The 13,323-nt window shown below is 42.5% G+C and overlaps 1 protein-coding gene across 2 annotated transcripts in view; it reads left to right on the top strand.

Annotated features, from left to right (window-relative positions):
- ADAM9 (ADAM metallopeptidase domain 9) overlaps positions 1–13,323 on the top strand; it is a 59,933-nt gene that overhangs the window by 20,847 nt on the left and 25,763 nt on the right. For both annotated transcript variants that reach the window (XM_030538264.1, XM_030538263.1), the window contains 5 exons: positions 731–809; positions 4,098–4,174; positions 5,110–5,299; positions 12,308–12,373; positions 12,911–12,982. In XM_030538264.1, coding sequence (XP_030394124.1) covers positions 731–809; positions 4,098–4,174; positions 5,110–5,299; positions 12,308–12,373; positions 12,911–12,982 — 484 coding nt within the window. The remainder of the gene's footprint in view (positions 1–730; positions 810–4,097; positions 4,175–5,109; positions 5,300–12,307; positions 12,374–12,910; positions 12,983–13,323) is intronic.

Raw genomic sequence — 13,323 nt, forward strand, 5'->3', positions numbered from 1 at the left:
TGCAGATGAGGACACTGGCTGTAAACACACTCTGAACATAGAGATATTTTTTTCTCTAGTCCTTGTACAGTGATTTTTTAAGGGCTGTAACAACAATAGGTTAAAATCAGTCAGAAGTGTTTTTCTTAAGTTGATGTTCCTCATAATCAACATGTTGTAATAATAAACAAAAGAGACAACTTGGCCAAACTCACTAGGCTGTGGGGTCTCAGGCTGTCATTCATCAGATTCCTGGTCCTCAAAAGCATGGGGATTTGACTTCTCTGCTTTCTGGCTGCTTGGCCATCTTTGAATTCAGTACTGGGTCACCCTTTTAAAAAATATTTCTCAATATGCTTTCCTCCAAGACTGGAGATAGAGAAGCCAGCCACAACCAGTCGGCCTCTGACTGCTGCACTTTTCTATTCCCTGCCTTACAGCTAGTGAGCATTTAGCTCTGTTTTGATGTTTTCTCTTGTCTTTTTGTGTTTCATCCCTGAGGAGGTGTTAGATTCTTGCATTAAATATCCTATTTCTGTACCTTGAGTTTTGCCATAGTATAGTTACATAGAGGAATAGGTCCTAGTAACTGCCTAATTCCTCAGTGGTTCATGGGTTTGTTTTTTTCAATATCAGTTTCCTTATTTCAATACAGATTTTTCAGTACTATCACTGTTGACGAGGATCTATTTGTTTTCTTGTTGCATCAACATTTTTGTGTTTCTCCCCTCCCCTGTCCCCATTTTTTCAGAGAATTTTTACCCAAAGATTTCACCATATATACCTACAGTGAGGAAGGGAAGTTGCAGTCTGAAAATCCGGATATGCAGGTAGGTTTTTTTCTTTTCTATCCTTGTTGAAGCAGCATGATTAGGACTTCATATATCTGCATTATTAAAGAGTGATGTATTAAGAAACTGACTGGAGTGTCTTCTAAAGGAGTAGGTTCTAATCTTCAAAATGCACAACACATTTCACTCCTCACCTGGGAAGAATCCTTGAGATTTAAGATGGGAATCTGGCCCCTGGCACGTAACACTAGAAAAATCACACTTTTCTGTGATGGGTGGGAGGGCAGGAGAGTGGGTTGTACACTTACGTTTTACTTAAAAAAACTGGATTTTTCCTGTTTGAGTGTGTGTGTGTGTGTGTTTGTTTAATCTGAATTTTTTAATTAAAAAAGGAAATACTTGTCTTGATTAGCCATTGAGCGTCTCTTCTGTTTATAGTCTGCTTATACTGATGTTTCTACACTGTAAGTACAATAGCAATGTAATGTTTCTATTGTTCGCTGAACACCACCTCCCCTTGCAGGGAATTGGTCCTGTCTGCCATGCGTCAGAGCAATCGAGGGAGCAAAACACCCTGTTGGCAGTTCACCTTAGTGACTGTCAGATATAACTCTTTTTATGGCACTTTGAAGCAGTGTAAAACCAGATATAGAATATAACAACTTTCATGGACTGTTTTGCTCTTAGCCATACTCCTCCCCCAACTCCTTGGATCATTAAATGTGTGTGATCCTATAGCACTAGTGGTCCATGGATTATAATCAGAACTACTTAATTAGAAAAACTGCACAACTCTTCTCCCCATATGGACTGCTTCCACCCCCGTTGCTTCACCAGATGGCCATTAGACATTACATTTTCAAAGAATAATAACTGGTTTCATGGAACAAACACAAATGGTGTCTCATGTCATAACAAGTATATGCGCATTTTACTTTATCCACCCTTCACTTGTTTAAAATAAGTCTGCTCTGTTGTTTGTGTGCGTGGTGTGATGCACACTATTTCTTGCTTGAAAATGGAGCAGTTGAGTTTTTTGGGTTTTTTTGCCTTTCTATGGAAAGGCAGGCACTTGAATCAAAGAAGGAACATAGTTTGTGCTTATAGTGAGGCTTTAGTTCAGCCAGAGGCCATGACAAGCCCTGTTGCTCTGGGGATTATTACATGCTTTAAGAACTTTGTAAGGCACAAGGCCAAAGAACAAATGATTTCAACCTCCTGACAACTACAATGATTCCAAAAATATGTCTGCTAGAGAACCTTACAGCTACAGCTGCAATGCAGTGAACATTCTGTGTGGCACAGAATGAAATGCATTTGCCTCGTATTCGCCCCCGAGGATAATTTGCAAAACGGGGCCAGGTCGAATACAGAGCATGTTGGGCATGCCCCTTTATGGGTTTTTGTGATGGGGGTGTGATGTAAATCTTGTGTATTTAGTAGGCTGTGAAACCACATGTTTCGCTCCAGGGGATAGAATTGCTGCATTAGAATGGATCGTTTTGTGTCTTGTCCTGGGATCTCATTGGAAGTCAGGCTTGAGTGGATATTGACTTTCGTCTGGCATTGTTCTGTTTTCGTGACAATGCCTCATCAGGGATGGTCGAGGCATGCTTAGGCAGCACAAAGTGTCTGTCCATTGGCAATAATAGCAGATGTTTACCTCACTCTAGCCAGAGAGAGGCTATACACAAGCCAAAGGATGTATCATGCAAAATTCATTCCTGGAAGGCTGAATAGCTGACTGGCAGGGCTTAAATTCAGTTGGAGCTGACCGAAGCGGAGCTCCAGTTCCTGCAGGAGCCTCGGTGCCTGGAAATACTCAGGGAGAATTTAAGCCCTGCTCACTAGCTCAGAGCGACTGGGCTGAGCTTAAGATATTTATTGTGGGTGGGGTGGGAAGGGGACAGTAAACAACACTGAAGTTGGACAGCTCAGCTTCAAGTCTAGAGACTGTTCAAAGATGGTGTTGGTTGATTAATATTAGAACACACATTAGGAGCATAGACTTAAGTGTAGACATACCTGTAAAATCGTAAAACTCTATAGCCTCTGTAGCCTTTCAGTGTAGACCAATGGTTTTCAACCTTTTTTCATTTGCCTAATCCTAAAAAAATTCAAATGGAGGTGCGGATCCCTTTGGAAATGTTAGATCTAGTCTGCAGACCCCCAGAGGTCTAGAGACCATAAATGGAAAATCACTGGTGTAGACGGATGGGATTCTTCCATCAGTGTAGCTAATCCACTTCTCTGAGATGTGGTATCTAGTTTGACAGAAGAATTTTTCCGTCAACCTAACACTATCTACACAGGGACTTAGGTTGGCTTAACTACTCTGCTTAGAGGATGGATTTTTCACATCCCTGAGTGAGGTAGTTATGCTGACCTAATTTTCTAGTGTAGGCCAGGCCTAGGAGTATATTTGCTACTGTTCAGGTAAGTGAGTTAATGGGGTGGGATTTAGGCCTGGTCTGCACTAGAAAATTAGGTTGCCATAACTGTGTTGCTCAGGGGTGTGAAAAATCCATATGCCTGAGTGGTGTATTTAAGATGAATTCTTCCATTGACCTAGCTGCTGCCTTTTAGGGAGGTAGATTACCTACACCCAGGGCTTAAATTCTCATAGAGTATTTCATAGAATATCAGGGTTGGAAGGGACCTCAGGTGGTCATCTAGTCCAACCCCCTGCTTAAAGCAGGACCAATTCCCAACTAAATCCCCAAACTGCTCCCTCAAGGATTGAACTCTCAACCCTGGGTTTAGCAGGCCAATGCTCAAACCACTGAGCTAGCCCTCTTCCCCTTCTTATTTCCTGGAGCCCTCCCCATGCCAGCAAAACTCCGGGGAGGTTGAAAATATTTATTGGAGCTCTGCTCCAGACAGCTCCAGCTGAATTTAAGCCCTACCTACACTGACAGGGGGTTTGTATGTAGTGTCTACGCTGAAGCGCTACAACAGTGCAGCTACACCGCTGTAATGTTTTAAGTGTAGATATCCCTTAGACAATTCAGTAGTGCTGAATTGCTGGTCCTATTGGGCTTTGAAATGGACCTGCAATTATGGTACTAGGAGGCTGGCTTTCATTGTGTTTAATAATAATACAAACGTCCTAGAGCATCTGGTATTTAGATTAACTCCACACGTTTACCTGTGTGAAAGATAAACATGTGTGGCACCATCCCATGCACATACTTCTTCAGGTTAGAGAAGGAGATCTCATCCTACCGTTAGTGCAGCAAGGTGAACAATAGCAGCAGCAGTTGTAGTCAGTTGCATTGTGTATGTATAGAACTAATACATAATTAATTAATTTATTTTTTGACTTAGGATCACTGCCACTATCAGGGATATGTGGAGGGGATACCAGATTCCATTGTTGCTGTCAGCACTTGCATTGGACTCAGGTAACAGAACTCTTTTTGTGTATGTAGTTATCACAACTATGCATTGTTATAATCCAGTTCTCTGAAACAGAATATTATTCTCCTGTTGACTTAATTAGTTTTGAGCCAAACTGTATTTCATCTGTTGGTGCTGGGCTGCATGAGATATTGTGTTTAATTAACACCATCATGTTTTTGCAGTCTTTTGTTGATACAAAACTAACAAATATTTTGATTAAAACAAAACTATTTGATTGGTATGACTACCATTTGTCCTCAAATTCCAATCCAGAATTCCTCCCAACCCCTCCAAAACAACTGACTTTACTGTTCAGCCATCAGTATATCCAACAGAAATGGTTGCATGTGTAGTTCTTAGTATTTTTACAGTCTTGTGTAGAAAGTTAATTTAAATGATCATTTTTGTGTTGTATGCAATTATTCTTTAGTGTTAGGGAGTTTTTAAATAAAACCTTGATTAGCAATTTAACTGAGACTTGACACTTAAAGTGTTTTATGATCAACTTTAATTTGAAAAATCCTTGACCAGAGATAATTTCAGCACCGTTAGGATTTTCTTGATTTGTCTATTGACATTCACATCACTGTTCTTTACTGCTTTGCTGTTACAGAAATGTAAATGGCAACATTAACTGAACTGAAACATTTCTGTTTTCAGAGTCGGTGATTTAGGCCCCAATACTGCAAACTCTTATGAATATGCTTTACATGGCACACGTGGATTGTTCCACTGAAGTCATGAGGCTGCTTGCATACTTAAAGTTAAGCACAGCATACAAGTGTCTGCAGGAATGGGGCCTAGATTTGTTCTATATTTCTTTCTGTAAGATGTTCGTTGTTCCCTCCCCCATCCTTCCTAAACATCTTGATAACGGCAGCCTCTGGATTTAGTCTAGTAGTTGCTTGGTGGTAATGTATATTAATCCGATTGTTAGGGGACTGCTGCAAGTGGAAAATGTCACGTATGGAATTGAGCCGATGGATTCCTCCTCTGGCCTCAAACACATTATATATCGAATGGAGAATGTGAAGAAGGAGCCCATGATGTGTGGAGTTAACAACACAGCCCCTGAAAGAGAACACACAGAGTATGAGCATCCTCCCAGCATGACTCAGTTGCTGCGAGTGAGTATTCTAGTGTCCTCTCTGCACTGCAATTTGGAATTGCTTTTATGACTGTTCAACTAATAAGATGGAAATGGTGTATCAGGTTTCTCTCAGAGCTTACCACAGTTAAGGATTCTGACTCAGGCATTTTTCTACTTGCTGTAAGAACTCCATAAGTCTGTCATATTTGAACAAAATGGTTACAGTTTCCTCTAGGCTGTATTAGTAAAAAAGAAGTAGCAAGGTTGCTGTAGGATAGATTGAGGTGTGTTGACAGAGCTGCATGACAGGGGATGATGAGGGCAGGAATGCTGCTGTCTGGACTGAGGCTCATCAGCAGAGTTCTGTGACAGAAGCCAGAATGGCTGAAACTGGGACTGTTACACCATTCTCATAACCATCAAAGTAACAAAGTTTGTTCAGGGTTTCTTGTTTCACTTAAAGTTTAAATTTGAACTAAAAAGATGGTAATAAAATGTGTGAGGCATGTGAAAAACATGTATGCTTATTCTCTTTACAGCATTTGTTAGCAACTACTGACAATTAATATTTATCACAGCTACTGCCATTTTCCCTACTTCATCTACAGAGAAGTATACGTTGCCTTTCTAAAAAAACCCATGGGAATAAAAAAAATCCCTTACTTTCAAAATTTAGTAGGACTTACTGGTTATGTGGCCAATCTTTAGTCAAAAACATGTGCAGAGCAATTATTACTTCGCATGAGTTTTTTTTTATTTGGCTTTGTCTTTTGGGTGTGTATTAGATGTGCAGAAAGAATAGCAAACATGGCAGGCGACCAGCTTGGCTTAACAAAGAAATCTTTGGTGAGCTTAAAGACGAAAAGGACACTTACAAGAAGTGGAAACTTGGACAGATGACTAGGGAGGAGTATAAATATATTGCTCGAGCATGCAGGGGTGTAATCAAGAAGGCCAAAGCACAATTGGAGTTGGATCTAGCAAGGGATGTGAAGGGTAGTAAGGGCTTCTACAGATATGTTAGCAACAAGAAGGTGTTCAGGAAAAGTGTGGAACTCTTAAAAATGGAGGAGGCAACCTAGTGACCGATGATGTGGAAAAAACTTGAAGTATTGAATGCTTTTTTTGTCTCGGTCTTCACATCTGCCAAGATCAGATCCCAGACTGCTGCACTGGGCAGCACAGTATGGGGAGGGGGTGAGCAGTTCTCAGTGGTGAAAGAACAGGTTAAGGACTGTTTAGAAAAGCTGGACATGCACAAGTCCATGGGGCTGGATCTAAAGCATCTGAGGATGCTGAGGGAGTAGGCTGAAGTGATTGCAGAGCCATTGGCCATTAACTTTGAAAACTTGTAGCGATCGGGGGATGATTGGAAAAAGGCTAATGTAGTGCCAATCTTTAAAAAAGGAAAGAAGGAGAATCTGGGGAACTACAGCCTCAGTCCCTGGAAAAATCATGGAGTAGGTCCTCAAGGAATCCATTTTGAAGCACTTGGAGGAGAAGGCGGTGATCAGGAACTGTAAACATGGATTCACCAAGGGCAAGTCATGCCTGACCAACCTGATTGCCTTCTATGATGAGATAACTGGCTCTGTGGATATGGGAAAAGCGGTGGATGTGATGTATCTTGACTTTATCAAAGCTTTTGATACGGTCTCCCACAGTATTCTTGCCAGCAAGTTAAAAAAGTATGAATTGGATGAATGGACTATAAGGTGGATAGAAGGCTGGCTAGATCGTCAGGCTCAATGGGTAGTGATCAACAGCTCAATGTTAGTTGGCAGCCGGTATCAAGCGGCGTGCCCCAAGGGTTGGCCCTGGGACCAGTTTTGTTCAACATTTTCATTAATGATCTGGATGATGGGATGGATTCCACCCTCAGCAAGTTTGCAGATGACACTAAGGTTGGGGGAGAGGTAGATACGCTAGAGGGTATGGATAGGGTCCAGAGTGACCTAGAGAAATTGGATTGGGCCAAAAGAAATCTGATGAGGTTCACCAAGGACAAGTGCAGAATCCTGCACTTAGGACGGAAGAGCCCCATGTTCTGCTATAGGCTAGGGACCGACTGGCTAAGCGGCAGTTCTGCAGAAAAGGACCTGGGGATTACAGTGGATGAGAAGATGGATATGAGTCAACAGTGTGCCCTTGTTGCCAAGAAGGTTAATGGCATATTGGGCTGCATTAATAGGAGCAGTGTCAGTAGATCAAGGGAAGAGATTATTCCCCACTCTTCGGCACTGTTGAGACCACATCTGGAGAATTGCATCCAGTTTTGGTCCCCCCACTACAGAAGCGATGTGGACAAATTGGAGAGAGTCCAGTGGAGGGCAACGAAAATGATTAGGGGGCTGGGGCACATGACTTATAAGGAGAGGCTGAGGGAACTGGGCTTATTTAGTCTGCAGAAGAGAAGCGTGAGGGGGGATTTGATAGCAGCCTTCAACTACCTGAAGTGGGGTTCCAAAGAGGATGGAGGTGGCAGATGACAGAACAAGAAACAGTGGTCTCAAGTTTCAGTGGGGGAGGTCTAGGTTGGGTATTAGGAAAAACTATTTCACAAGGAGGGTGATGAAGCACTGGAATGGTGGGCTACCTAGGAAGGTGGTGGAATCTCCATCCTTACAGGTTTTTAAGGCCTGGCTTGACAAAGCCCTGGCTGGGATGATTTAGATTCATAGATTCTAGGACTGGAAGGGACCTCGAGAGGTCATCGAGTCCAGTCCCCTGCCCTCATGGCAGGACCAAATAGACATTTATCTAACCTGATAGACATTTATCTAACCTACTCTTAAATATCTCCAGAGATGGAGATTCCACAACCTCCCTAGGCAATTTATTCCAGTGTTTAACCACCCTGACAGTTAGGAACTTTTTCCCTATGTCCTAAACCTAAACCTCCCTTGCTGCAGTTTAAGCCCATTGCTTCTTGTTCTATCCTTAGAAGCTGAGGTGAACAAGTTTTCTCCCTCCTCCTGATGACACCCTTTTAGATACCTGAAAACTGCTATCATGTCCCCTCTCAGTCTTCTCTTTTCCAAACTAAACAAACCCAATTCTTTCCGCCTTCCTTCGTAGGTCATGTTCTCAAGACCTTTAATCATTCTTGTTGCTCTTCTCTGGACCCTCTTCACTTTCTCCACATCCTTCTTGAAATGCGGTGCCCAGAACTGGACAGAATACTCCAGTTGAGGTCTAACCAGCACAGAGTAGAGCGGAAGAATGACTTCTCATGTCTTGCTCACAACACACCTGTTAATGCATCCCAGAATCACGTTTGCCTTTTTTTGCAACAGTATCACACTGTTGATTCATATTTAGCTTGTGGTCCACTATAACCCTAGATCCCTTTCTGCCATACTCCTTCCTAGACAGTCTCTTCCCATTTTGTATGTGTGAAACTGATTTTTCCTTCCTAAGTGGAGCACTTTGCATTTGTCTTTGTTAAATTTCATCCTGTTTCCCTCAGACCATTTCTCCAATTTGTCCAGATCATTTTGAATTATGACCCTGTTCTCCAAAGCAGTTGCAATCCCTCCCAGTTTGGTATCATCTGCAAACGTAATAAATGTACTTTCTATGCCAATATCTAAGTCATTGATGGAGATATTGAACGGAGCTGGTCCCAAAATAGACCCCTGCGGAACCCCACTTGTTATACCTTTCCAGCAGGATTGGGAACCATTAATAACTACTCTCTGAGTACGGTCATCCAGCCAATTATGCACCCACCTTATAGTAGCCCCATCTAAATTGTATTTGCCTAGTTTATCGATAAGAATATCATGCGATACCATATCAAATGCCTTAGTAAAGTCTAGGTATACTGCATCCACCGCTTCTCCCTTATCCACAAGACTCGTTGTCCTATCAAAGAAAGCTATCAGATTGGTTTGACATGATTTGTTCTTTACAAATCCATGCTGGCTATTCCCTGTCACCTTACCACCTTCCAAGTGTTTGCAGATAATTTCCTTAATTACTTGCTCTATTATCTTCTCCAGCACAGAAGTTAAACTAACTGGTCTGTAGTTTCCTGGGTTATTTTTATTTCCCTTTTTATTGATGGGCAGTATATTTGCCCTTTTCCAGTCTTCTGGAATCTCTCCCGTCTCCCATGATTTTCCAAGGATAATAGCTAGAGGCTCAGATACCTCCTCTATTAGCTCCTTGAGTATTCTAGGATGTATTTCATTAGGCCCTGGTGACTTGCAGGCATCTAACTTTTCTAAGTGATGTTTAACTTGTTCTTTTTTTATTTTATCTTCTAAACCTACCCCCTTCCCATTAGCATTCGCTATGTTAGGCATTCCTTCAGACTTCTCGGTGAAGACCGAAACAAAGAAGTCATTAAGCATCTCTTCCATTTCCAAGTTTCCTGTTACTGTTTCTTCCTCCTCACTGAGCAGTGGGCCTACCCTGTCCTTGGTCTTCCTCTTGCTTCTAATGTATTGATAAAATCTTCTTGTTTCCCTTTATTCCCATAGCTAGTTTGAGCTCATTTTGTGCCTTTGCCTTTCTAATTTTGCCTGTGCATTCCTGTGTTGTTTGCCTATATTCATCTTTTGTATCTGTCCTAGTTTCCATTTTTATGAGACTCCTTTTTATTTTTTAGATCATGGAAGATCTCATGGTTAAGCCAAGGTGGTCTTTTGCCACATTTTCTATCTTTCCTACCCATCGGAATAGCTTGCTTTTGGGCCCTTAATAGTGTCCCTTTGAAAAACTGCCAACTCTACTCAGTTGTTTTTCCCCTCAGTCTTGATTCCCATCGGACCTTACCTATCAGCTCTCTGAGCTTACCAAAATCCACCTTCCTGAAATCCATTGTCTCTATTTTGCTGTACTCCCTTCTACCTTTCCTTAGAATTGCGAACTCTATGATTTCATGATCACTTTCACCCAAGCTTCCTTCTACTTTCAAATTCTCAACGAGTTCCTCCCTATTTGTTAAAATCAAGTCTAGAACAGCTTCCACCCTAGTAGCTTTTTCAGCCTTCTGAAATAAAAAGTTGTCTGCAGTGCAGTCCAAGAACTTATTGGATAGTCTTTGCCCCGCGGTGTTATTTTCCCAATATATATCTGGATAGCTGAAGTCCCCCATCACCACCAAATCTTGGGCTTTGGATGATTTTGTTGTTTTAAAAAAAGTTTCATCCACCTCTTCCACCTGGTTAGGTGGCCTGTAGTAGACTCCTAGCACGACATCACCCTTGTTTTTTACCCCTTTTATCCTAACCCAGAGACTCTCAACTCTTCCGTCTCCTATGTCCATCTCCACCTCAGTCCAAGTGTGTACATTTTTAATATATAAGGCAACGCCTCCTCCCTTTTCCCCCTATGTATCCTTCCTGAGCAAGCTGTACCCATCCACACCAACATTCCAATCGTGTATTATCCCACCAAGTTTCAGTGATGCCAACAATGTCATAGTTGTATTTATTTATTAGCAATTCCAGTTCTTTCTGCTTATTACCCATACTTCTTGCATTTGTATATCGGCATCTAAGATAGTGGTTTGATCTTGCCTCCCAGTTTTGCCCTCATCCTCCTTTCTCTCTGCCATTATAGCCCATGCTCCCTCTTGTTTCTGACCCATCTCCCAGGTCCCATGTTCCCCACTTACCTGTAGGTTTTTCTCACCTGTCCCTGTCGAACCTAGTTTAAAGCCCTCCTTACTAGGTTAGCCAGTCTGTGTCCAGATGAGGTCTTTCCCCTCCTCGAAAGGTGAACGCCATCTCTGCCTAGCAGTCCTTCCTCGAATAGCATCCCGTGGTCGAGGAAGCCAAAGCCCTCCTGGCAACACTGTCTTCGCAGCCAGGCATTCACTTCCATGATGCATCTGTCTCTGCCCGGGCCCCTACCTTTGACAGGAAGAATCGAAGAGAATATCACCTGCGCTCCAAACTCCTTCACCCGTACTCCCAGAGCCCTGTAGTCACTCTTGATCCGCTCAGTGTCACACCTCACAGTATCATTTGTGCCCCCATGGATGAGTAGCATGGGGTAGTAGTCAGAGGACTGGATAATCCTCGACAATGCCTCTGTAATATTTTGGATACGGGCCCCTGGCAGGCAGCATACCTCCCGAGATGAAATGTCAGGGTGACAGATGGGTGCCTCCGTTCCCCTCAGCAGAGAATCTCAGACCACCACTACCCTGTGTTTCCTATTCACAGTGGTGGCAGCAGACCTCCCAGCCTTAGGGGTACGAGGCTTCTCCTCCTTTACTGTAGGGGGTGATTCCTTATCTCCTGTATCAAGAAGAGCATAACGGTTACCTATTACCACAGTGGGAGGGTTCAGAGCAGGGGTGGAGTACTGCCTGCTGCCAGAAGTAACCAGCTGCCAGTGTCCACCCTGAGCCATCTCCTCCTGCACCAGTGGTGTGTCAGCAGTCCTGTGTACTGGGACAGCTACCTCAGCTGTCTCCACATGGACACTGTCCAGGAATTGCTCGTGGATTCGGATGCTCCTCAACCTAGCCACCTCCTCCTGTAGCTCTCCCACCTACTGCCTGAGAGATTCCACCAGTAGGCACCTTTCACATTGGATGCCCCCCACAGCCTGGATATCAGTAAGTGGAAATTGTAAGTTACAGTCCCTGCAAAACCACATCAGGATCTGGGTAAAAGCATCCATGCTCAGGTGCTCTGTCTGGCTGCAGGCGCAGGTGGAGGAGACAGAAGCAGTGCTGGTACAGGTGTTGCGGGTCTTCCTAACCATTATAAGCCTCCTTCTGTCAAACTCCCTCTCAAACTCCCCTGTCTGCAGCCCCCTTTCCACTCTGCTCCCCTGGTCGCTCTGCCTCTGGCTTAGTAGGTGTAGGTCCTGCTTTGAGCAGGGGATTGGACTAAATGACTTTCTTGAGGTCTCTTCCAACCCTAATCTTCTATGATTCTATGATTACATTAGTAAAGCACTTGTTTTACTGAGTGTGAAATATGAGCATGGATTAGGATGAGCTCACTTTGTTTATACAGATGAACTTGGTAAACTTGTAGTTGATTACAAAGAAAATATGTTTTTTTCTTCCTGTTTGCAGAGGAGAAGAGCTATACTTCCCCAGACAAGATATGTGGAGCTGTTCATAGTTGTGGACAAAGAAAGGGTAGGATTATATATTGGTTTTTCCTTAGTTCTTTGCTTATGGCGGAGGGAGATGCAACTTAAACACCCCCGCTCCAAATAATTATAAAACATTTTAAGGCAGAGTATCAATATACCTTTCTGTACTAAAACATTCTTTCCGTCTCATTATTACAAATGGATTTATTAAAAGACAATACCAGACATAACCTAGACAATTCAAATATATATAATGTTACTACCATTGCAAAATAGGATATACCGTAAAATGTCAGAGGGTCAGAGCTTTACATTCAAGGATTCTAATGGTCAAAGGAGAATATTTCCCTTCCTGTTCTGCCTCTCTTGAACAGATGATGATCTGACTGCATCTATAAAGGTGCTGCCTACTAGTTTGCCCTCTTCTAGTGTTTTTTTTCTGACAAGTTCCAGGCTGTATCTTCCAGACATGAGAGTTGGAGCCTGACAATAATACTTAAAAGATCTTGTTCTTCCTCTTGTGTCTTATAATTGTGTCGATCACATCTTATTTCCATTAATAAACCTCTTTATCTTGCAGTATGAGCTGTTGGGTAGGAGTGAAGTTGCTGTGAGAGAAGAGATGGTGCATCTAGCAAATTACCTGGATAGTGTAAGTTAAAGCTATACTGTGTCTAAATTGGCAATAATATTGAATGTTGTAGCCTTACAACTTAAGTGTTTAATTTTATAAATTGACCACCTTGCTGAGCAGGGTCAGGACCTGTTCAGTAAGTGGATGAACAAGGGAAATCCAGTGTCCTATTGGAAGTGATGTTGATGATTCAGTGGGAATCCCTTAGAGTTACCATTGAGTTACCATTGAACAAACGACATCTCACCATAGAGCTAGCGGGAGCTGTAAGGTGGTGGTAGTATTTATTTACCAAGGATTGAGTTGGATTCTGCATAACTGGAAATCTTGAAATCAAGATTGTTTATTTTTATAAAAGA

The sequence above is a fragment of the Gopherus evgoodei genome, chromosome 19, assembly GCF_007399415.2.
Source record: "Gopherus evgoodei ecotype Sinaloan lineage chromosome 19, rGopEvg1_v1.p, whole genome shotgun sequence".
Lineage (NCBI taxonomy): Eukaryota > Metazoa > Chordata > Testudines > Testudinidae > Gopherus > Gopherus evgoodei.